This window comes from Tasmannia lanceolata, unplaced genomic scaffold, assembly GCF_043159265.1.
Source record: "Tasmannia lanceolata isolate RefF3 unplaced genomic scaffold, GAP_Taslan_0.1 ptg000013l, whole genome shotgun sequence".
In the NCBI taxonomy this organism is placed as follows: Eukaryota; Viridiplantae; Streptophyta; class Magnoliopsida; order Canellales; family Winteraceae; genus Tasmannia; species Tasmannia lanceolata.
The window spans coordinates 8787215-8808955 of NW_027518690.1; the positions used below are offsets into that span (position 1 = coordinate 8787215).

The 21741-nt window shown below is 37.5% G+C and overlaps 3 protein-coding genes and 4 non-coding genes across 11 annotated transcripts in view; 1 reads left to right on the top strand and 6 right to left on the bottom strand.

Moving 5' to 3' along the window:
* Window positions 1-1162: 1162 nt before the first annotated feature.
* MED32 (mediator of RNA polymerase II transcription subunit-like protein) lies at window positions 1163-8213 on the bottom strand. 2 transcript variants are annotated; one of them, XM_077394008.1, is made up of 3 exons: window positions 8077-8213; window positions 2657-3197; window positions 1163-1727 (listed from the first exon to the last, which is right to left on the bottom strand). In XM_077394008.1, exon 2 carries the CDS (start codon window positions 3084-3086, stop codon window positions 2658-2660), a length of 429 nt encoding a protein of 142 aa, XP_077250123.1. In that variant the 5' UTR covers window positions 3087-3197; window positions 8077-8213; the 3' UTR covers window positions 1163-1727; window position 2657. The 2 variants fall into 2 exon arrangements, with proteins under 2 accessions (XP_077250123.1, XP_077250124.1); XM_077394009.1 differs by lacking the exon at window positions 1163-1727 and having other exon boundaries at window positions 2353-3165; window positions 8077-8190.
* Window positions 5233-5308, bottom strand: LOC143891478 (small nucleolar RNA R21). The gene has a single exon (XR_013255360.1). It is a non-coding gene; the product is annotated as a small nucleolar RNA R21 (small nucleolar RNA).
* LOC143891519 (small nucleolar RNA Z159/U59) lies at window positions 6545-6628 on the bottom strand. The gene has a single exon (XR_013255394.1). It is a non-coding gene; the product is annotated as a small nucleolar RNA Z159/U59 (small nucleolar RNA).
* On the bottom strand, window positions 6947-7030 carry LOC143891460 (small nucleolar RNA Z159/U59). Its single transcript, XR_013255342.1, has one exon. It is a non-coding gene; the product is annotated as a small nucleolar RNA Z159/U59 (small nucleolar RNA).
* On the bottom strand, window positions 7337-7420 carry LOC143891517 (small nucleolar RNA Z159/U59). Its single transcript, XR_013255393.1, has one exon. It is a non-coding gene; the product is annotated as a small nucleolar RNA Z159/U59 (small nucleolar RNA).
* Window positions 8214-11262: 3049 nt separating the features above from the next.
* LOC143889708 (NADH-ubiquinone oxidoreductase B8 subunit) lies at window positions 11263-19405 on the top strand. The gene is made up of 3 exons (XM_077394010.1): window positions 11263-11493; window positions 12262-12368; window positions 19074-19405. The coding sequence occupies exons 1-3, from the start codon at window positions 11408-11410 to the stop codon at window positions 19175-19177; spliced, it is 297 nt and encodes a 98-aa protein (XP_077250125.1). The 5' UTR covers window positions 11263-11407; the 3' UTR covers window positions 19178-19405.
* Window positions 19406-20771: 1366 nt separating this feature from the next.
* LOC143889709 (ARM repeat superfamily protein) overlaps window positions 20772-21741 on the bottom strand; it is a 52590-nt gene continuing 51620 nt past the window's right edge. For all 4 annotated transcript variants that reach the window (XM_077394013.1, XM_077394012.1, XM_077394011.1 and 1 more), the window contains one exon: window positions 20772-21409. In XM_077394013.1, coding sequence (XP_077250128.1) covers window positions 21185-21409 — 225 coding nt within the window. In that variant the 3' untranslated portion in view covers window positions 20772-21184. The remainder of the gene's footprint in view (window positions 21410-21741) is intronic.

Below are 21741 nucleotides of genomic sequence, written 5' to 3' on the forward strand. Positions count from 1 at the left end.
TTGGAAGATGATGAAGAGGGTGAAAGAAGAAAGAAGAAGAATAGACACCAGAAATATGGAAGACGCCGGGAAAAAAAAAAGAGAAGAGGAAGGGAAAGTTTGGGCAGACTAGGAAAAGTCACGAACTTTCCTCGACACAACCCCAACTTTACTTAGTCGACACCAACTTTCCTTTCTTCCCCCTCTTTATTTTTTACTTTTTCCTAGCACCTTTTATTAGATTTAGCACCTTATATTTTCAGATGTCAATTCTTAATTTTTTCTACTTCTTCCTCTTCTTTTCTATTTTCCCTTGCCTTTCACTTTTCCAACACCATTCTTCCTCTTCCTCTTCCTCTTCCTCTTCCTCTTCCTCCGTCTTCTCCCTCCACCAGTGGTGATGAAAAAATAAAAAATAATTTGAGAAGAAGAAGATGGCACTTCTAGGCTTTACAAGCACTTAAGAGTAAAAAAAGTCTTTTGGACCGTACAGCACCATACATTTGGGAACTGAACTTCCACCATGCATCAATAAATTCAGAAACATAATGCTATTATTTCTTCATTCTGCCATACCAGTGTCTCATGAAAAATGATTAAATTACCGATACCATATGAAAAATAATTAGGGGTGCAACTTGGGTCAGGAACCTGACCTGCATCGACCAAAAAATAGCATGGGTCGGGTTTAGAAATAATGGGTCTTGGGTAGGGTCGGGTTTTAGTTTAAACTAAAACCCGGCTCAATCTTGGGTAGCGTCAGATTTAAAGAAAAAAAAAACGAAACCCGACCCGACTAATGTATTTGTACTATAACATTTTTAATTATCTCTTGAATAACATAGCAAATTATTTTTCAATATATTGATATAATTGTTTTAATTGAGGTGATCATGTTTATGACGTGGAAATATAGTTTCCTTCTTAAATTTATACACTCGATTACATAAATTTAGAGATTTTTTGTGTGAAGATTTGTTTTTTTTTTTTTACACCGCGTCAACGTGAAAAAACCCGACCCGACCCAAGAATTATCATGGGTAGGGCTGGGTTTGGGAATCGTGGGTTTTCCGGAAAAAAACCCACCCCGACCCGAGATATTTCTTGGGTAGGGTAGGGTTCATCAAAACCCGACCCGCCCGACCCGAGTTGCACCCCTAAAAATAACCATAATACTGATATCTTGTGAAAAATAGCCAAAGTACGAATACCCTTGTAAAATTACATAAGTACCCCTATCTTATGAAAAATGCAAAATACAGTACAAGGGTTGTATGGAGAGACACAATTAAAAAAACAGAGGAAATTGAGCAGACAAGTCTGCTTGTTAAAGCAGTTTCTGCCGCCTGTTTTTCCTGCATTCGGTTGGGGACTTGGGGGGGGGGGGGGCGCTTCTTGCTTCAAGATCTGTAAATTGTTCATCTTTTCATATGCACCAATAGTTCAGTTGTTGTGGTGGGTTTCCAACCTGTGAGGATTTCTTTCTGCCTTTACTTGAGGTGGGCTTCAGCTGCTCATTTTTCTCCTTGTAGAGTGTTGGCTACAAAATTCCACCTTGTTCATCATCTCATCCTTCACTATAAACAAACTCATGATTTTCTCTAGTTCTGTTTTGACTATACAACTTAACACATGAATTTCTCTTGTTCTGTTTTGAGTCTTTTCACTACACAGCTTACAAGGCCAGTGTCGTTCTTTATTGTCTCTTTTTTTTAATGAAATATCCCCCCTCCTTGCATGCAAAACATCTGCTAAAGAAAACAGCAGGTTGTCAAGCATCAGAAGCACATGTAATTAAATCATGGGAATAATTTCAGTAAAATCAAGGCAGACCTGAACTCTGCAAGTACTTTTTTCTAACAGTTTAGTTTGTGTTCTCAATTTGGATCCCAATTTTGCAAAACACACAACAGAACATCGTCAAGACCTTTGTAACAACAATGGTAAACCAATAATCTTGTTATGATATCAAAAACTAGGGCTGCAACTCGGGTCGGGCGGGTTGGGTTTTGGAGAACCCAACCCTACCCAAGAAATATCTTGGGTCGGGTCGGGTCAGGTTTTTTTTTCAGAAAACCCACGATTCCCAAACCCGGCCCTACCCATGATAAATCTCTGGTCTGGTCGGGTTTTTTCACATTGACGCAATTTTTTAAGGAAAATTCTTGTTTGGCAAGGCAACTCAACTCATAAAAGCAGAAATTACAGTCACATTACACTTATGTAATTACACTCACATCACACTTGAATCAAACAATGCTGTAATCAAACAATGTTGTAATTACAATCAAACAATGCTGAATCAAACACTTGAATAAACTCAACTCATAGAAGCAAAAATTACACTCACATACAGTAACAACAGTGGGTGCGTGGGTTTTCACTTTTAACTTTTAACTAACAATAGAAAAAAATGTACATACTATAACTTATGTAACTCGGGTCGGGTCGGGCCGCTTCAAACCCGGCTCGACCTGAGATTCACGCGGGCTTTTGAATGCTCAACCCGTCTCGACCCGAAACCCATGAAACCCGAACCCAACCCAGGGTATTTTCGGGTCGGGCCAGCTCGAGTTGCAGCCCTATCAAAAACTAATGATTTAGGCAATTGCAAGTACTATCAGTGCTAAGAAATGGAATGAAAGTTGTATCATAACAAACATGAAATTACACACACCCTACTGGGGAGCATCTTCAGAGAATCTGGCATCAAAAGGAACAGAAGTATGGGAATGAGAGGCATTGGCAGTTCCAGAGCCATGCTGGAGTTCTATAACGAGCCATCTCACAGCTTTACTCATCTGTTCCAAGCGAACCGCACTGATAGGGGGAAGACCACCAGCAGTAGTCGCCTGTCCCGGCCTGGCACCAGTTGCCTCGTCCACAAGGCATTCCGATCCTATTCGTTGCTTTACAGACTCCACAAACTCTTCGGCTTCATCACAAGACACTCTAAACAATTCCCAGCGCTGCTTGAAATTCTCTAGAGCAGCATCTGTTGCTGCTGTTTTCTGGCCACCAGACAGCTCCTTGGCTTCGAGCACACCTGCTGCAGCAGCCATAAACTCTTGATATGCATTGTTCAGTGCATCTACGGTGCTCTCCATCAAATGATCCACGCCTTGCTAATTGCAATTTGAGATTACAGATATTTCCCTCTTAGCTTTTGCTTTGTCCTGGACCCCCCTAGTGCATTCAAAACAACATATAACTTGGCTCTGCAGTTACAAGGACTGAGTAACATAAATACATATATTACACCATACAACATAACTAATAACAGATGAATTGGTTCTTTTTTTCTTTTTCTTTTGGTAACCATAAGGGTATAGTTCTATTATCATCAATCAACATCCAAAGAAAACTTCACAGGGACATAAATAAGGCTTCTCCAAGAATCCCCAACAATACTATGAGGACCTGAGAGAGGACGTGGGTGTTAATTATTAGAGCCAAGGTGCACAGAAAGACTCAAGTGGAGGGTAATGAAGTCATGATTGTCACAAACTTGAGTTAGTTGTCTTGAACCAAGTATACCAACTTACAAAAAAAAAGTTGAGGCAGTTAAGAAGTAGACAGGGGAAGCCAAGGGTCGAGAACTTCCTACTTGTGGCAGTAATAAGAAAGCAGAGTGAATAAATTTGCCAATGTGGTACATAAGATGGCGAGAATACAAAACGAGGAAGCAGAGTGAATTCTATGTCTATAACATATGACAGGAACTCATTTACAGTCTTCCTTTTCATACCAACTTCAACCATTACGCCACATTTTTCACCAAACAATTAAAAAAAAAACAGATAACAGAAAAGGAGTCTTTAGAACTGAGTAAGATGACGAGAATACATAAGGAGGAAGAGAATTCTAAGAATGTCTATAAGATATAACAGAAACGTATTTACACTCTACTTTTTCATACTGACTTTGACCCTTATGCCTCATATTTCATGAAAATTTAAAACAAAATAAAATGATAAAAGAAAAGGAGTTCTTTAGAACCATTTCCTAGCCAGCAAAGGCAAACGCGCAAAACAAAAGGATAAAGGAAACTCCCTCAGAACTGTTAGTGGATTTCAACACTTTTATTCAGACAAGGCTGAAACTAATGTGATGTTCAATCACTGGGAGCAACAAGTTAGAAAAACAATCACACTGCATGGGTTTCAACAGAAGGGAAAATCAAACACAACCAGTTTCTCAAGGACAAAACAAAACCACCAAGAATAGAAAAGATACGGAATGGGGGGAATGGAGAGAAAGTTACAGATGATCACTGGCACCATTAGGTTAGGATTAATATGCATGAAAACAGTAGAATAAAACGAATGGTGTGGGGCCGTACAGTACGTTTTGAAAAAAAACTGGATTATAAGGGCTTACACCACATAAAAACTCGTGGACCTGATATATGGATATTTACCAATGTTTACAGGTTTGAAAACTAATATTGAGGAGAATAAAATGTATGCCACAACGTAAATAAGTCATGCCTAAAAAACATTTCCATAGGTTGCTGATCCTAGCCCACCGATCTATAGAGGAACTGCATATTGATTTTGGGGCCAAAACCTATTCATGTGTGGCCCATCAAATGATCGGTTTGGATCAGCTTATGGTGGGGCCATACAGTACTTTTTGAAAAATAATGGACTATACGGGCTTTCACCATATAAAATCTCCATGTCCACATGCAAAACCACTGATCATTTCTCTAAAGTTTATAAAGATGGGAATCATGTCAACTCAGTCAAAGCTGGGGAATCATTTCACAAAAGATTGATAAAGCTGGGGAATCATTTCACAAAAAATTGATAAAGCTGGGAATCATTTCAACTCAATCAAAGTAATGGTCAAGTTAATTAGGATAACTTAAATCTTCATAAAGACCAACGAAACAACATTAAGTTCTTAAGATCTCAAATGATATCTCAGTCTCTGTCAAATACTAGACAGCCTTAATTGGATCAGTATAAGAAAACCATTTGAGTTCTTGGCCAATATGATGGACAATTGCAAGGAACCAATGAGAACATAGGATTACAAAGAGTGAAAGGGATATGTGAAAGGGGACTTGATAGGGAAACTAGTCACTAGAAGCAGGTTGAAGAAATGACCCAGGCGAACTAAACAGAAGAAGAGAAGCACATAGGATGCATTAATAATATAAAAAAACTTTTTCCTTTTTGAATAATACACCCAACGAAGACACCAATATACATGAAATCCACATCCTTTATTGCAGCAGAGCACAGGCATCCCTCAGGATCGGAGTTTTCATCAATGGATATCAGTCCACTACTTTTACTAAACAACATTCTTCATAGGGATGCATGTCAAGAACTGTTGTAGGCTAGTTCTTGATTTACCAATGGGAACAGAGCAATCCCTTAACCATACCCCACTACAAATGAAAAGAAAGAAGGTAAAAAAAAAAGTTATATGTAAAGAATGAAGTCATTTGAACCATTTCCTTCGTACTAAAAGTCGGCTATGAAAAGAAATAGTAAATACAAATGAGAAGACAACTCCCTCAGAATTACTACTTGATTTCAACATCATATTCTTAGGCTGAACCTAATGTGATGATGTTCAAGCATTGGGAGCATCAAGTCACAAAAAAAGATTACCTTTCAAAAAAAATCACAAAAAAGGAATGATGTAAAAAAGCTTAAACTACGGGAAAAATCAGATTCAAATCATCCATCTGCTCCGTGCAAGCCAAAAACACCAATAAAAAGAAGAAATAAATGCTAACAGCAAAAATCATGAAATTCAATTTCTCATTTCAAGAATGGGGCAAGTTGACAAATGATTGCAAGAGAGCAATAAAAAATGGCAATTAAGAACTACAAAAAAATACAGAGGGCATAGAAGAAATGAGGAGAACAATGATTAAAAGGAATTTAGTGGACCCGCCAGGTGAGGATTGAGATTCAAGAGCTGAGAAGATGGAAATCGTAAAGCAAGCACAAATATTAAAGACAGCTTTTGAGTAAAGATCCTCAACAAAAACACATATGCATAAACATGAACACATGAAATTCATATGATCTATTGCAACACTAGTACGAGCTTCCACAAGAATCAGTAATCAGTGGAAATTAGGGATGGATATCATTTCACAGTGATGAACAACCACTACAAAAATAAATAGAAGAAAACATCATAGTTATTTCAAGTCTTCAGTTCGGATCTCTATAAACTTTTCTGCATGAATTACCTGAGAAGAATGAAAATTCTCTTAATCATCCTCATAAATCTCACTATATTGACTTCGACTAAAAAATCAATCATTTACTAGAAAAAAAAAACTGAATAAACCAGATCGATTAAAAAACGAAGTAGGTCAAGTAGTAAATAAATTACAGCATACAGTTTAAAACTTGAAAAAACTCTAGCAGACACTACAACAAGTACCTAAAAGAAATGAAACATAAAGAGAACGATACTATAAGGAGAGCTCCTGAGGACTGGAAAATTTCAACAAAAATTACTTTAAGATACAACGATAGAAAAGCAACTAAAAATACATGGGCCAACAAAAGTAAGATATTAGGAACAGTCAGTCTCTTCAGTTCAGGTCTCCAGAAACTTTCCGCATGATTTAGCTCAGAAGAACGAAAGTTTGCTTTTAATCATCATCAGAGACATGCATCATTCTCAGTGTGTAAAAATCAAGTTCTCAAATTGATAAAACCAATTGACTATCAAATGAACTCTATCAAATAGTAAATAGACAAAGCCTTGCATCATACGGTTTTAAAACTTGAAAAAACACCACAAAATACTCCAACTAATTTGCTCAGCCAGATTACATAGGGAGTTCAGTTTGGAGCGTTATCTTAAAAGCTAGCCACTGAAAGGCTAGAACTTTTTCAAGAAGAATAAATTTAAGATAAAATGATACAAAAGCAACTAAAAAATACACGGGCCAACCAACAATAGGAAGAAATTAAGAACAATGGGAGTCTCTTCAGTTCAGGTCTCCAGAAACTTTCCGCATGATTTAACTCGGAAGAACGAAAGTTTGCTTTTAATCATCATCAGAGACATGCAGCATTCTCAGTTTGTAAAAATCAAATAGATCAAGTGTTCAAATTGATAAAACCAATTGAGTATCAAATGAACTCAATCAAGTATCAAATAGACAGAGACTTGAATCAAACAGTTTTAAAACTTCAAAAAAAAAAAAAAACACCCACAAAATACTCCAACTAATTTGCCCAGCTAGAATACATAGAGAGTTCAGTTTGGAATGTTTCCTTCAAAGAACAAAAATTACTCCAATATACAATGATATAAAAGCAACTAAAAAATACTTGGGCAATCCAACAACAGGAAGAAATTAGGAACGGAAGTCTCTTCAGTTCAGGTCTCCAGAAACTTTCCGCATGATTTAGCTCAGAAGAACGAAAGTTTACTTTTTATCATCATCAGAGACATATCCTTCTTGAAATGGGAAAAAATTCATACTAGATCAAATGCTCAGATTGATAAAACAAATCGAGTATCAAATGAACCAGATCAAGTACCAAATAAACAAAGAATTGCATCATGCGATTTTAAAATAAAAATACTCATTGCATGTTCAAATTAACAGCCCTTTTTATGTTATGGGATGAAACATTTTCAAACCTAGATTCAGAAAAAAGAAGGGCCATCCATTACCAGAGAAAGCAGAAACAAAAATCAAATAAAAACACAAACTTTATCAAATCGGTACATGAAAAGTATCGCGATTTACAGATTCTTTAAAAAGTATAACATTTTTTCCTAAAACTTAATAGAATCAATAGTAAATGTATTAATGCAAAGATCTAAAGCTTTTTGGAAGCAAATGTGGATCTAGAGAGGAGAAACAGCTAGAAAGACAAAACCTAAAGGAGAAAAACTACTGATCACAAAAATACTCGATATACGAAAGCTACGAGAGTTCTGGTTGCGTGCTTACAAAAAACACGGCAATTGAAACCCTAACCCTAACTCTAGACACACACTAACAAGAGTTCTGGTAGCCTACTTATAAACAAGCTGGGCATTGAAACCCTAACCCTAGCCACACACCAACAAGAGTAGTGAAGAAAAACTACTACACACCTCTCCTTCTGACAAAAATAGGGGCTTTCCACTGCGAGAATAGTTTGGTACACGAAAGTGAGAGGCGTTCTGGGAGCATATTTATAAACAAGATGGCAATTGAAACCCTAACCCTAACCCTAACCACACACCTTTACCGTGGTTAAGATATAGCGGTTGGGGTGAAAAGTTCAGATGATATGCCGACAAAGGCCGTTGATATTTGCAGCAGGGACATCCAACGTTTAGTTTGCAAGAACGTTCTTTCCACCGTGTTTTGATAAAGATTTATCATTTCCCCATTTTGGGAATTGTAATAACTTTTGACAGCTGCTTAAATAATAAAAGACAAGGTTATTTTGTGCAATTAATAAAACCGGGTAGTGCAAATATCAATAGCCTATTTTGAAAGAAATAGTATGAAAAAAATAACCAGAAAATTGAAGGATGTTAACCGAATGGTTAAAAAAAAGTGCTCAAGAAAAAATATTCATAAAAAAAACTATCCAGAAAAAATAAAAAATGGTCTCCACATCCAAACATGCCCTTAGTTGCTTGTATAAACACATGAACAAAACTCTTGGCTTTTGATATTCCCACTACCATGTTTTGATAATGAGACTAACTCACATTGTCTTTTCCATTTTAATCAGTTGTTGAGCGATTTTTTTAGAATTATAATAGCTTCTGACTGATGATTAAATAATAAAAGACAGTGTGAATTAGGTCGCAGAAGACATTTCGCGGACCGACTATTCTTTCTTTCTTTTCTTTTCTTTTCTTTCTAATTTTTTTTTTTGTTGGCATGCGAGGATATCCACATCTCATAGTAGGGATAAGCGAATTAGGTCGCAGAAGACATTTCGCGGACCGACTATTGCATGAGAGGGCAGCCATAAAAACCACCGTTCGATTGGATAGACAGTACCGAGAAAGTTTACTAAATTCACATAACACACAATGTTTAGCCCTGCGGGCCTATCTAAGCCTCTATTAACACAGTCTTACAATAATTTAAAAAGCAAATATTAAAGCTAGAACAAAGAAACCAATAAATGCGAACACTACCCATGGTAGCATTGATGCCGCCCTTAGCACTTCCTCAACCATTTCTCTTCAAACCGGAGCAACTATTTTCTGATGTCTGGATCTATTAAAATATGCCACGAGCCTTACTTATGCCTCCTCCAAACTCCCAAAAGCACCATAGGTGGCTCCGCTATATCCATTAACATGCACTTGGTACTCCGGCCAAGTATAGTATATGCCTTGTCGTCTTTCATTAAAGACAACATAACAAGATAGCACATTAATACAAAGCTTCTACTGCGAATTAAACAACTAAAAATCAAATACCATCAAACTACCAAATTAGCAACCTCAAGTTCTACAGCTAAAGTGTTATCAAAGGTACTTAATCCATCAAATATCAACTACTTTCAAGTGCAAATACTAGTAACTAATAAAAACTGCTTTCTTTCTGGCTTCAACCAAAACCGCTGATGGTCTCATGCACACAGCTCATCCCTGATGAAACGTGCTATAAAAGGTGCATTCTTTCTGCCGTGGAAGGAAGGGACGAAGATGAAGGAGAAGGAGTCTGGTTTTTAGCGATTATTCATTTCATACCCAATAGAAGATATGGGTTCTCGACCTTGGAGTTAGTTTTCCGACTCCTGATGGAAAAGGAGATTCTATTAGGATTTTTCTCATTCCAGCTAGTTTTTGATGGATTTGTAAGTGCAGAAGGATGGTGGACAAGTAGGAGGTGAGGGATTCCAAGTATGCACGAACGCTTTCTGAATCCATCCAACAAAACAACCATTGTTAAATTTTCCTATGGAAAAAGGTGACGTTTTCCTTTTGACTTTCCTCATGAAGTGGATCAACAAAACAGAGTCTAAAGAAAAAGAGACAGAGAGCCACACGACAAGAACAACACCCGAATAAAAAGAAAAAGAAAAAGAATGGAACCTTCACTTAGAGAGGTAACCAAATATCTCTAAAATCTCTCTCAACACTATACGGAGCAAGCCGATGTGCTTCACCATTTGGAGAATGATACACAAAAGATAGGGTGAGCATCAACAATATTAAAAACCTCAACAATAGTATTTGTAAACAATCGACAAGGACATGGTATTAAAAATGGCTAGTTTGTGTTCATTCAGTCAAATCAACACCCCCGCTCATGTCCTTGTGGCACAAGTGAGATCCAATGTTACTGTCCTGAGTGGGGGCTCGCCTAGGTATGGGACTAGGTGGGATTAGCTTGGAATGTGACAGAGTTAAAGGGCCTTGTCTAGAACTAGCAAACGGGTGGGCCGGTTCGGGTTTTACCCAACACGTACAGTGTCGGGTGGACTCGGGAGTCACCCGTTTTTTTTTAATGATTTTTTGTTTTTTTTTGTTTTTTTAAGATTTTTGTCGTTTTTATAGGGATTTGCTAGCTACCTTTGCCAAAGGTTACTTCACGCCCATCCTTTGCAATTGCATGTGATCATGTGATGGTAGCCATTTATGTTGACTTTTTGGCAGGTGCAAACTGCAAAGGATAGGCGAAACTACTTTTCTGCAGAGGTGGCTAGCAATAATATGTGGGTAAATTGCTAAATTTTGGAGAAAAATTAAGGTAAAACGGCATCAAACTAGAAAAATTACTTAAAAAATACCAAAAGGGTACCTCTATAGAAAAATTACAGAAAAAGCTATGAAAAAAAAATACATCAAAATATAAAAACTGCAGGAAAGGCCAAAAACCGTTGTTTCACTTCTTCTCTACAGGCACCGGTGGGCACCCATCACCCGGACCGGCTCAGCTTTTACGGGCCGGGTGGACCTGCGGGTCATTATCAAACGAGTGAACCGGACCCGGAAAATGCGGGCGGGCCAGGTCGACCCACTTGTCCGGGTCACTTCTTGCCAGGTCTAGCCTTGTCTGACACGTTCCATCACCTCTAGAGCTTTTGGTGTATCGGTAAGGAACCTAACTCCAACTGTGCATTTGGATGGTCATAATCAGATGTCGGAATAACAATCATATTCTTCCTAATTCTGACATTTGGTAAAAAAATTGAACGAAATGAAGGTGCAAAATATGAAATTGGTACACAATCAATTGAGGAAAATGTCCGAATTTGTTTCCTTTTTTTGAATTATTTTATATTAATTCTTTTCCTTTATTATGTTTCCAGGACTAGGAGAAGTAGAATAGGATTCCTGAGAAGAGAATAAAAAAAAAAATACCCATACTTACAATAAATTTACCAAACCTCCTGATATATGTTTCTCTTCTTCTTGGAACATTAACGAGAGAAGGTGAGAATTTCGTGGGTCCTAAGAGCAGAGAAGAATGGCATGGAGAGGACATCTGTCTCGGAATCTGAAAGAGCTTCGTTTCCTTTACTGTCAGACTTCTCCTGCAAGCGCTCAGACGCGGTATTCTCTCACCGATTTCCCCTTTCTCTTTCTCATTCTTCTTCTTTGTTACATGGGTTCTTCCTGTTTTCAAAACAAAAGGGTAAAAGTCCAAAGACCCAGATGCTAGAATTCACAGACCATGATTATTTTATTGTAATCTGGGCTTGATTTTATCAGATTTCGATCTGTATTCCTACTCCCATGAACACAGTGATTTCATTTTTCTTTTTCTTTTTAAAACATTTTAGAACCCTTTTTCTAATTTTTGATCAATTTAACATTTTCCCCTTACAATTCTTGTCTAGCTATGGAAGAGTAGGGCATTGTGATATGTGCATGTTATTGTGGTTTTTATGGGGTAGTTGTAAGTTGTAACCTAGTTATTATGTGGTTCTGACTTATGTGTTTAGGCCTTTAGGATAGTGGGTGTTGGTTATTGATGATGTGTCTTTTTAGTGGGCAAATGGATTGGTGATGTGTGACTACCTTTGTGCTTGTAATTAAGTAGTTGTATTACCATGGAAAGGTTGAGAAGGTCACAACCAAGAAAGAAATCTTGTTTAGGAGAGTCATGGTTCCTCTCGAATTGAACCGTTAGGAGGTCTGGTTGCCTTGAATTGAATCCACCTCTCTCCCCTTCTTTTCTGTCTTTTCTTTGTTTATTCGTGTTACGGCCAATTAGGCACGTATCAGATTGCTTCTTGGTTTGAATGCTTTCCTGATAGAGATCAGATTTTGTACGATGGGGTTTCTTTGGCTATTTGATTCTTAGGATCTCTCATGCAGGGAATACGTGCATAGGAATTATAAAGAATTGAAGACCATGAACCCCACATTTCCTATATTGATCCGAGAATGCAGCGGAGTCGAACCTCAATTATGGGCAAGATATGGTGCGTATTTAGATATACTTTATCGGCTCGGTAACCATTTTTATCTCGTAGATTTGATGGTTTCATTTTCATTTTCTTGTTTGAATAGTATATACCTTTGAGTAGTTGTTGGGTTCCGATATACACATAGCAATTCCATCCTTGCTGATTGTACTTATTCACTTTAATTCATCCTCAAGACTGTTCTCCTGTTGTTGGGTTATTCACTGTAGTCCCGTCTGGTAACATACAACAGGTTTCCGGTGTAATCTGAAAATGAGAAAGGTTCATTGTCATACTATTTACTATGAAATCTTGCTGGCCATTAAGAAAAGAACTTGTGAAATTAGTTGTTTTTTAACATTACCCTGGAGTGAGTGATCTTATTTCCCTCCATTACAAATTTAGTGGTTTGTATTCAATTTGTCATGGTTGATGGGATGCAAAAGGAAGTTGGTCTCGAGATAGCCCTCGGTCAGCAACACACATCCACATAATGTGGAAATCTATGTAGATATGATCTATGAAGATGACGAATATGATGCTTTTGGAACTAGTGACCCCTAAAACTCGAAAATTGTTGCATTAAGGAGAAGCATCATACCACTCCTAACAATTAGTCATCTAAAACTCCTGTGTAGTTGTATGGTTGAGAGTTGCAGTGTCACAACAATGGCCTTGGTCATAATTTCTCACAAACCTGACGCGTTGCAGCTCCCTTGGAGTCGTCTACACTTGACGAGTGGTGCTTTTGGACTTTACATTCCAGAGTAAGGGTAAGGCAACGGCGAAAGGCAAAGCAGAAGCTAATACACTAGATAAAGCGATCTGATGGCTTACCGATACTCATCATCATTTAGCTATTGCTTTTATTTTTCTTGTTGCTGGTCATATGTATAGAATTCACTTCAGGATTAGGCACGGTATGGAAGATCTTTTAGATGCAGTACTCCTCCTGCTTTATCTTATCTTATATAGAACAAGGGCAAGGCAAGAGATTGAGTTGGATCCACGTTGAATGACCAGGTCTTTGTCCATGTAAACACCTATTGGCATGCGCGCAAGCCATAGCCAAAACAAGGAAAAAAAACTCAACAAGGTTGTATTGCTCAGGTGCAAGCAATCTCAATAAGAGAGGGAGGTCTCTGGATCAAGCCATGGAGGAAAGGGCGATGCTAAATGAGTGACATAACACCCCCACTTAGATTAGAGCAGGAGGAAATTCTACGGAGGCAGACGTCTTGAGCTATTTGGTTTCAAGAGGGTGTACACATCACCCGATTTTTCCATGCTACTCAATTATGCCACTATTCAGTTTGTTCTCATGCTACCAAACGACTAACCCTCATCCACGCCTTACAAGGTGTGTTGTGGGAGAACTTGACCACAATGAACAACTACATGGGAACAGGATGGCTCCTTATGGGGGATCATCTCAAGCATGGAGGCTATCCAAAAAAGAGGAGGCAGTCAAACATGCTACCCCAACCCTATCTTTATTTTTGAGGTCTTCACCCCCAGTTCTCCAAATCTTCCAACCATAGTTGTAAATTCCGTTTCGTTTCGTCCGGAATGGACGAAACGAACCGGTTTCGTTACAATTCCGGAACGAAATTCCAAAAATTTCGTTCCGGTGGAAATTTCGTTCCATTCCGGCCATTCCGGACGAAATTTTCCGAAATCCGGAATGGACGAAATTCTCCATTCCGGCCGGAATCGTGCATAAGGGCTAGTTTGACTGGATTCCTGCTGCTTCTCTTTCCTCTCCTGTACTTCTCTACTTTCCTGTACTCGGTATTTACATGTAAACCATTTAAGTAAATGTCTTTACTATTTTATTGTCCATTTACTTAAGATTTACATGTAATTAACGGAATACCCCCCTTTTGGATTTATTAAAAATAGTTTCAACACCCAAATCTAAAAGGAAAAAAAGTCAACTCTCCAGTTCTAGTACAAAATTCAAAGAAAAATGGTCGGGTCAAAATTTTAACTTTCTTAACTTCCAAACGGTGGGGTATTTTTCAAATTTTAAAAATTCATAAAATCTATTTTGTCCAAACATTATTAAATCCCAAAAGTCCGGTAAAAAAAATCTCATTATTTGGTCTCTAAAAATTATTCATCTTGTCAGGCACTGGTCAACACATTGGTAACAGACTTTTTTTTTCTAATGAATGATGTATTGATACCTCATGTTATGAAATATGGAACTTAATCACGTACCCACGTACCCATGTCGTGTCGTACCCGCACCCTGACACATATTTTGGACTATTTATTAGTTTTTCATCTTTTTCTATTGATTTTTTATTTTTTTGAATTTTTCTCATATTTTTTAATATATTTTTTGTGTGAACGAAAAGTTTCGACCGAAATGCACCGAAATGACCGAAATCCCACTGAAATTTCGTTTCGGTGGCCAAAACGAAATGGCGACCGAAACGGAATTTACAACTATGCTTCCAACCATTCCGTGATTTCTTCGATGCCATCAACAACTAGATGAATATGGCATCAAGAAGAGCAAAAATAAAAAAAGCAATTGTAAGAGGAAGACGGATGACGACAACGATAGACACTGAGAAGCAATTCCTCCCAATCCTCTCTTGCCTCCTACAGCTCCTGTCAATTGCATTTTCGAGAGAGAGGTGTAGGATAAAAGAAGTACGAGATGCTAGGTGGGCAATGAGCTTTGCAACCATGGCAGGTTGTTAGTGCTTTGCAGCAATGGTTGTTTCATTATGTGATTTGTTTGGGAAGAAGGAAACTGGGGAAAAGGCATAAACAACTGCCCAAATTACCTCTGGATTGTCTTGGCACACACGTGCAAGGCATGTGAGAATGGAAAGCATGTGATTGGGGTTAGTCCACAAGCATTAAAGGTCTGTTTGGATGTGCCGCATAGACTCGAGAGCAGTGGAACTGAGGAGACAAGCTTTGGATTTGCCTAGAATTGCTTTGGAGAATTTTGAGGACAGAAAATTGTCATTACAGCCTTTTAAGGTTTCTTTATTTGGATGGATTAAGGTGAACATTGGTTTATATATATATATATATGCTGATTTTCCCCAATTTTTCGTATTATCCAAACTTTTGCCCCCCAATTCCCGAATCTGAATTATGTAATTATTGCTGTAAGTATCATTTGGTAGCATGAGATATGGTTTGCAAACCGAAGTGGGATGACAGCTTAGAGATGCTATAATTGAAGGAGTTGAATAAAGTCATGCTAAGAAAATGGTTATGGAGATTTAGGATGGAGGAGTTGAGCTTATGGAAAGAAATCGTTGTCAGGAAATATGGGATGAAAAACAATGTTGCTCTCCACGGTGGCTAACAAGAAGTAAGGCTTTGAGGATTTGGAGAAGTGTTGAAAGCATGGTTTTAAATTTTGGGCGAAATACCGAAATTTCGTCCGCCGGGACCGAAATTTAAAACCGAAACCGAAAATTTTAAATTTTGGCCGAAATTGTAAGATTTTCACTGAAATTTCCGCCGAAACCGAAATTTCAACTGAAATTTTGGTTCATTTTCGGCTGAGGCCGAAACCGAAGCCGAAATTTCAAACCTTGGTTGAAAGTATTGTAGAAGGTTTCTTCATGGGGATTATATATTGGGTTGGGAATGGGGATATAGTGAGGTTTGGGGAGGATGTTTGTTGTAGTGATTTTCCTCTCAAGACATTATTCCCATCTTTATGCAGGCCAGTTGTTGATAAGAGAGCCTCAGTAAGTTCTCTCTTTAATCAAAATGGTGACGTGGTAAAGTTGACTCCGTCTTTTATGAGAAACTTCTTGAATTGGGAAATTAATGGAAGTGTTGAACAGAAATCTTATTCGACAACAAAGTAAAGAACATTGGATCTGGACCTGGAAAACAGATAGAGAGTTTTTAGTCAAATCTATGTATTTATTTCTTGTGGGCAGGGAAGAGGAAAGATCAAAGATTGCCAATCTGTGGTCCATTCTAGCTCCGTTGAGGATTTTAGTGTTTTGTTGGACAGCAGATTCTGATAAAATTATCATGATTTGGTCGCCTGATCAATAGAATTGGAGGCTTCAGAATATCTGCCGTATGTGTCTTGCTAAAGAAGAATTAGTCAATCATCTTCTCAGCCATTGCCCTGTACCTGTAGAAATCTGGATCATTATTTTCCCAAACTTTGGATGTTAAAAGGCGAGGCTGAAAACGATTGATCGATTTATTACTACTTGGAAGGTTCTGGCATGGTCAGCAAGAGGTTGATTACTTGGGTTTATGTCTTCCAGCAACTATGATGTAGGATCAATATGGGCTATGATCAGCAAGAGGTTGACTACTTGGGTTTATATCTTGAATCTATGATCAATCATGTTCATGTACAATGGGCTACATGATTTATTAGTTTAGATCTAACAATGTAAATAAAAGATTGACCAAATTGAACTGACTGATTAACGAAGATCAGCTATAGGATTTAGATGTACCCAGGATCAGATGAAGAATTCAACTGTAAAAGTAAAGGATCGAGGGTTTCAAACAACATGAATGGCAAATGTGAGGGTTTGCTAACATTGAAGCCAACACATGTTGCAAAGCTTCTCACCTAAAGCTCACTAAAATAAAAACCAATAACATGACACTAACATGTGCATGAGTAGTGACATATGAAGAGTGAATCCTAACAAAAACAAAAGATCATTTTCATGGGGAGAGTTTTGCAAACCCTATAACATCTTCCTTTCTTCTTTCCTCCCCCTCTTCTCTTCCCCACTAATTCTACATCCTGGGTGATCTTATCCAAGGCTGTCCTTTCTATTACTTCAGCAGTAACTGAAATGAAATGATAAAGAGTTTAGATGAGTTATGATCTCCCAATCCACTTGTTTTGGTAATATTGTCATGCAAGATGCCCTCGTCTTAAAATTTGAGCTGTGATTGATGGGTTGGGAAGCGAATGCAGAAAACACCTCATTTCGTGACACTTTTGAGTTTTGACAGTAGTCATACTGATGTAGGACACTTATGTGGGAACCAAGAAGCGGATCCATGTAGGTATTGATTAGGGGAAACATTTTCTTTGTAAGCTATAATGTTGACTTTTATATCTTGAGGCACCAAGGCCTTATAGTCTTTACTCTCAAGTCCTATCAACATATATACCAAAAAAGAAGAAAAACGGGTTCTCACCTCAGTTGATGAAGGATGTTACAACAATATCACCCTCTTGTTGGTATAAGTAACGATATGACCTTCCGATTAACTTTTAAGTTACTAATGAAGATTACTCAATGTTATAACCTATCGTGGCTTGTGAAATGCTGATCAAAATAGCCAGTTGAATAAATTAATAAGGCCATTATTTTCATAAAAGGATCATTAGCCAAAGGGCCCATGTTGTATTGCAACAATAACTGATTGTAAACAGCAAAGCAAAAACAGTATCATTTAGGCCCTGTTTGTTTAAGATTATGACAACCGATTGTGAGTGCCAAACCGATTATTGGATTTAAAATTAAACATAAATTTGAGTCCAATAATCGGTTTGGCGCTCACAATCGGTTGTCATGATCTTAAACGAACAATGCCTTAGTAGAGCGACAAAGCCATGACTGCCGAATCTTGAGCATTTGTACATTTAACTTTGTTGCAAAAGTAGAAAAGCAAACAGTATATCATGTATGATGGCTAATGTTTCTAGTTTGATGAACTTAGCGTCTTGTGAAAAAACTCACTATCGTAATGGATATTAGTTTGTATTTTCATATTCTTAGGAAAATATTTCTTTTGGCGGTCAAAAGATAGATGTCATTATTAGGCATGCGTTATTTTTCTATTTTGAATCAGGCTAATGTATATTCTTATTGAACCTTAATCTATTCTGGTCTGCAAGGTTTCAAATGTCAGTTTTGGTGTGGAGTTCGGTTCCCACGGAAGTGGAAGCATAAAAGTCATGAAAATTTTATAAAAATCATGAATGTTTATAGAAGTTCATTTAAACAATAAAAACTTTAGATGAAACTTTAGGAAATGTTAGAATAAGCACAAATGCACATCTAGAAATCATCGCATAAGCAAGACAGCCATAGCGGCTTTAACAAAATCAAACTTCTAGTGACATGCACAATCATCGTGCATGTCTGAAACAGTAATGTTCATTCTAAATATAGATATTTTGCATGTTTTGAAAGTTGATACAATTTCTTTTATTTTTCAACTTACTCATATTATTAAAAAATAACGTTAATATTTTCTAGATATATCGATTGTTTATTTTTTGTTACGTGAGTTTACCTCAAAGAATCAAACTTCGGACTTCGGTCCCCATGATTATTTACACTTGTTTGCCGAAATTAATGTGTAATTTTAAAACCATGCTAGTGTGCATCAACTGTGGTTGGATTGGTTGTGAATTATTGAGCTCATTACTATGTTTCTTAGGGCTTTGTTCATAGTAATACTGTTGAAACTTTCTTAGTTTTCAGTGTACTCATTCTGCATGAGCATTCTGCCAGTGTTGCTTGAGTGAATTATAGGCTTAACCTGATCTTAAAATCCAAAGAACTCTCAATCACATGCTAAAAAACTCGAAAACCCAATGCAACACAACTCTTTGAAGTTGAACAACTTGATTGTGTACTTCAACTTGGTGTAAGGGCTCACATAAACTTGTTTAGCTCGTATCTATTACTCTAATCTTATGTTGTTTTTCCTTTCTAAATGGAGTCATTGATTTCTCAACAGATATGGGCGCCGAAAGATACGTTCGCTTGGATGGTCTGACTGAAGCACAGATCAGCAAGAAACTGGAGGAGCTTGTCAAAGCAGGAGCCACAGTTAAAGCCTGATGCTGCTAATCACATGTTATCCTCTGCATAATCTTTGAAACCAAAATAAAACCTAGTCTTTTTTCCTAGGGTTGATGAATCGATCTCATTACCCTTTCTGCAATATTGGATGTTTGAAACTTTTTACTTTTCTGTACTTAAATTATCTTATCAACTTGCATTCCCGCATCAATTAACACATATTCAAACATTTTATAATATGCCAATTGTATTGTTTTCTTTTCTTCAGCAGGTTAGCCAGAAACTTGGGCCATGATCAATGGGTTGGTAACCTCCAAATTAACTTTTATACCCTGTTCGTTTTAGCCTTTTTTTAGATGGTGGGAATGCTTATTAAAATGGAGGGAAAAACCTCCATGACCGAGATGGTAAAAATTACACTTAGACCCCCTGTGGTTTCTGACACATTCAACTTAACTCCTAATGTTTAAAAAGTTACAAGTAGACCCCCTGTGGTTTCAATTTGTGTAAGGTAGACCCCCCTCAGTTGACGGTTCGTCCACAGATTGAAGGGCTAGGATGATCAGATGGAGCTGATTTTTTAGGCACACCCTATCTATGTCAGGGCCCATCAAATGAACGCTTTGGATCATCCAAACAATGTGGGCCACTGTGTTTTTGGTAGTGTTTGGATTCGGGTATGGGCCCACATTGTTTGAAGGCATTTCTAAGAAAAAAATTGAAGGATATTATCATAAATTGAAGGCATTTCTAAGAAAAAATTAAATAGGGTTGATTAGAGTTTTCTTTTTGGTGTGTAAAATAGTAGGTCAATTTGGAAATGTTTTTCCTTTCCAAACTTTTCTAGAAAACCCCAGCAATCCAAACAAGCCTTTGGATTTTGAAGAACTGATTTTCCTTCCAAACTGATTATTGGACTCAAAATCAAAACGATTAGGGCCTTCGATGGTCCTCATCCCAAATGTTAATTCTTGGATTCTATGTTCGAGGATAGGAAAATACCAAGAAGAAAATCACTATGACTCCATAAAAGACAATTATAGGGCTCCACTTCTGTCTCGTTTATGTTTTCAGAACCATTGAAATGAACCGTAACTAAAGCTCCTCTAGAAGATCCTAGTAAATTTGCTCCGTTTGGATGCCAGAATTTTTTTGGTTCTTGGGACTTTTGTGGAATTTCCGCAGGAAACCCATGTTTGGTTGCTAGTTATATAGTGGGCAAAAAAGAATCCCACAAACCAAAATAACCCTGCACGAAACCAAAATAACCAAAAGAAGAACTTTTTTCTTCCCAACAGTTCAAGCAACCAAACAAACGGGATTTTTATTTTACCGGGATTTTTTTTCCCACCATAGTCCGGTCAACCAAACATGGGATTTTTATTTTACCAGGATACTTCCAGGGAGTTTTTTTTTCCCACCAATCTCCCAGGAAGTTTTTTGTTCCACAAAAGTCCCAAGAACCAAAATAATTCTCGCATCCAAACGGAGCAGCCCGCCGTTCTGCCAAGACCACCCAAAAATCGTTTTTTACCATTGATTGTAAAAGTAATCGTTCTCTATCATTAAACATAATAACGACGCCACAATTCCAAAAGTAATGAGGCTATTGCACCTAAACTCAGAAAGGGAATTACAAGAATGTGTCCTTTATAATCTTCGTAAAGACACTTCATATTGCAAGAACTACAGTAAACTCTTCTCATTGTAATATCAAGCAAAACACAGGTGCCAAATGATCCCTCTACAGTACTTTCCTATTTCTGATTGTAACAGTTATCAATTGATTTTTTTTTTTTCATTTCCTCGAATTGTGAGGTGTAAACAAAATTTTGAAGACTTGGATCAATCTATACAAGGCATCTCGTTACAGGTGCAATGAGCAGTGAGTTGAATATCACTGAATCTCAAAACCAAACCAAAAAACGCACCTTCTTTTTACGATTTACAGCTTACATTACAGCCACCCACCAGCAATATGTAAGACGCTGAGAGGAGAAAGTTGTAGACTGCAGAATCCCAATTAGTAAAATCTTGAATGATTAATCACGTCAGATTGGGGACATTGCGATGGGTATCTGCGAAATCTCGGATAATACGCTTTAGAGTTCTTCCTCCTTTCCCTTGCATGTGTCCACCATTATTTCTTCCTCCATCATAGGTCTTGCTCTCAAGGTAATCAGAGGCTGCACTTGCAAGAGCATTCAGCCATGTGGGCACCAGGTTTTCTGCTTCCCCCTGCTTTAGATACTCAGCTGGTAGAGCTTGCACCTGTTGTCATTCAAAAGAAAGTCAAAATAAGCACACATGTTTAAAGACTAATTATAGCATTCAGTAGGAGGAACATGGTCATCCAAGAAGAGAAATTCCTGGATTTGTGAAAAGATTACCCAAGACCCATGTAACTAAAATGATAAAAAAAAAAAAAAAAAAAAAAGCTACAGTAGGGATAATGATCCCAACATGTGAAAACCATGGTTTTAAATTTTGGTTTCATCACCCAAAAATGAAAATGTTTTGGTTTTGGTTGAAAATTTCGGTGGAAATCCTGTAAAATCAAGGAAACAAATGAAAATGATAGAATTTAAAGATGAAACTTCAAT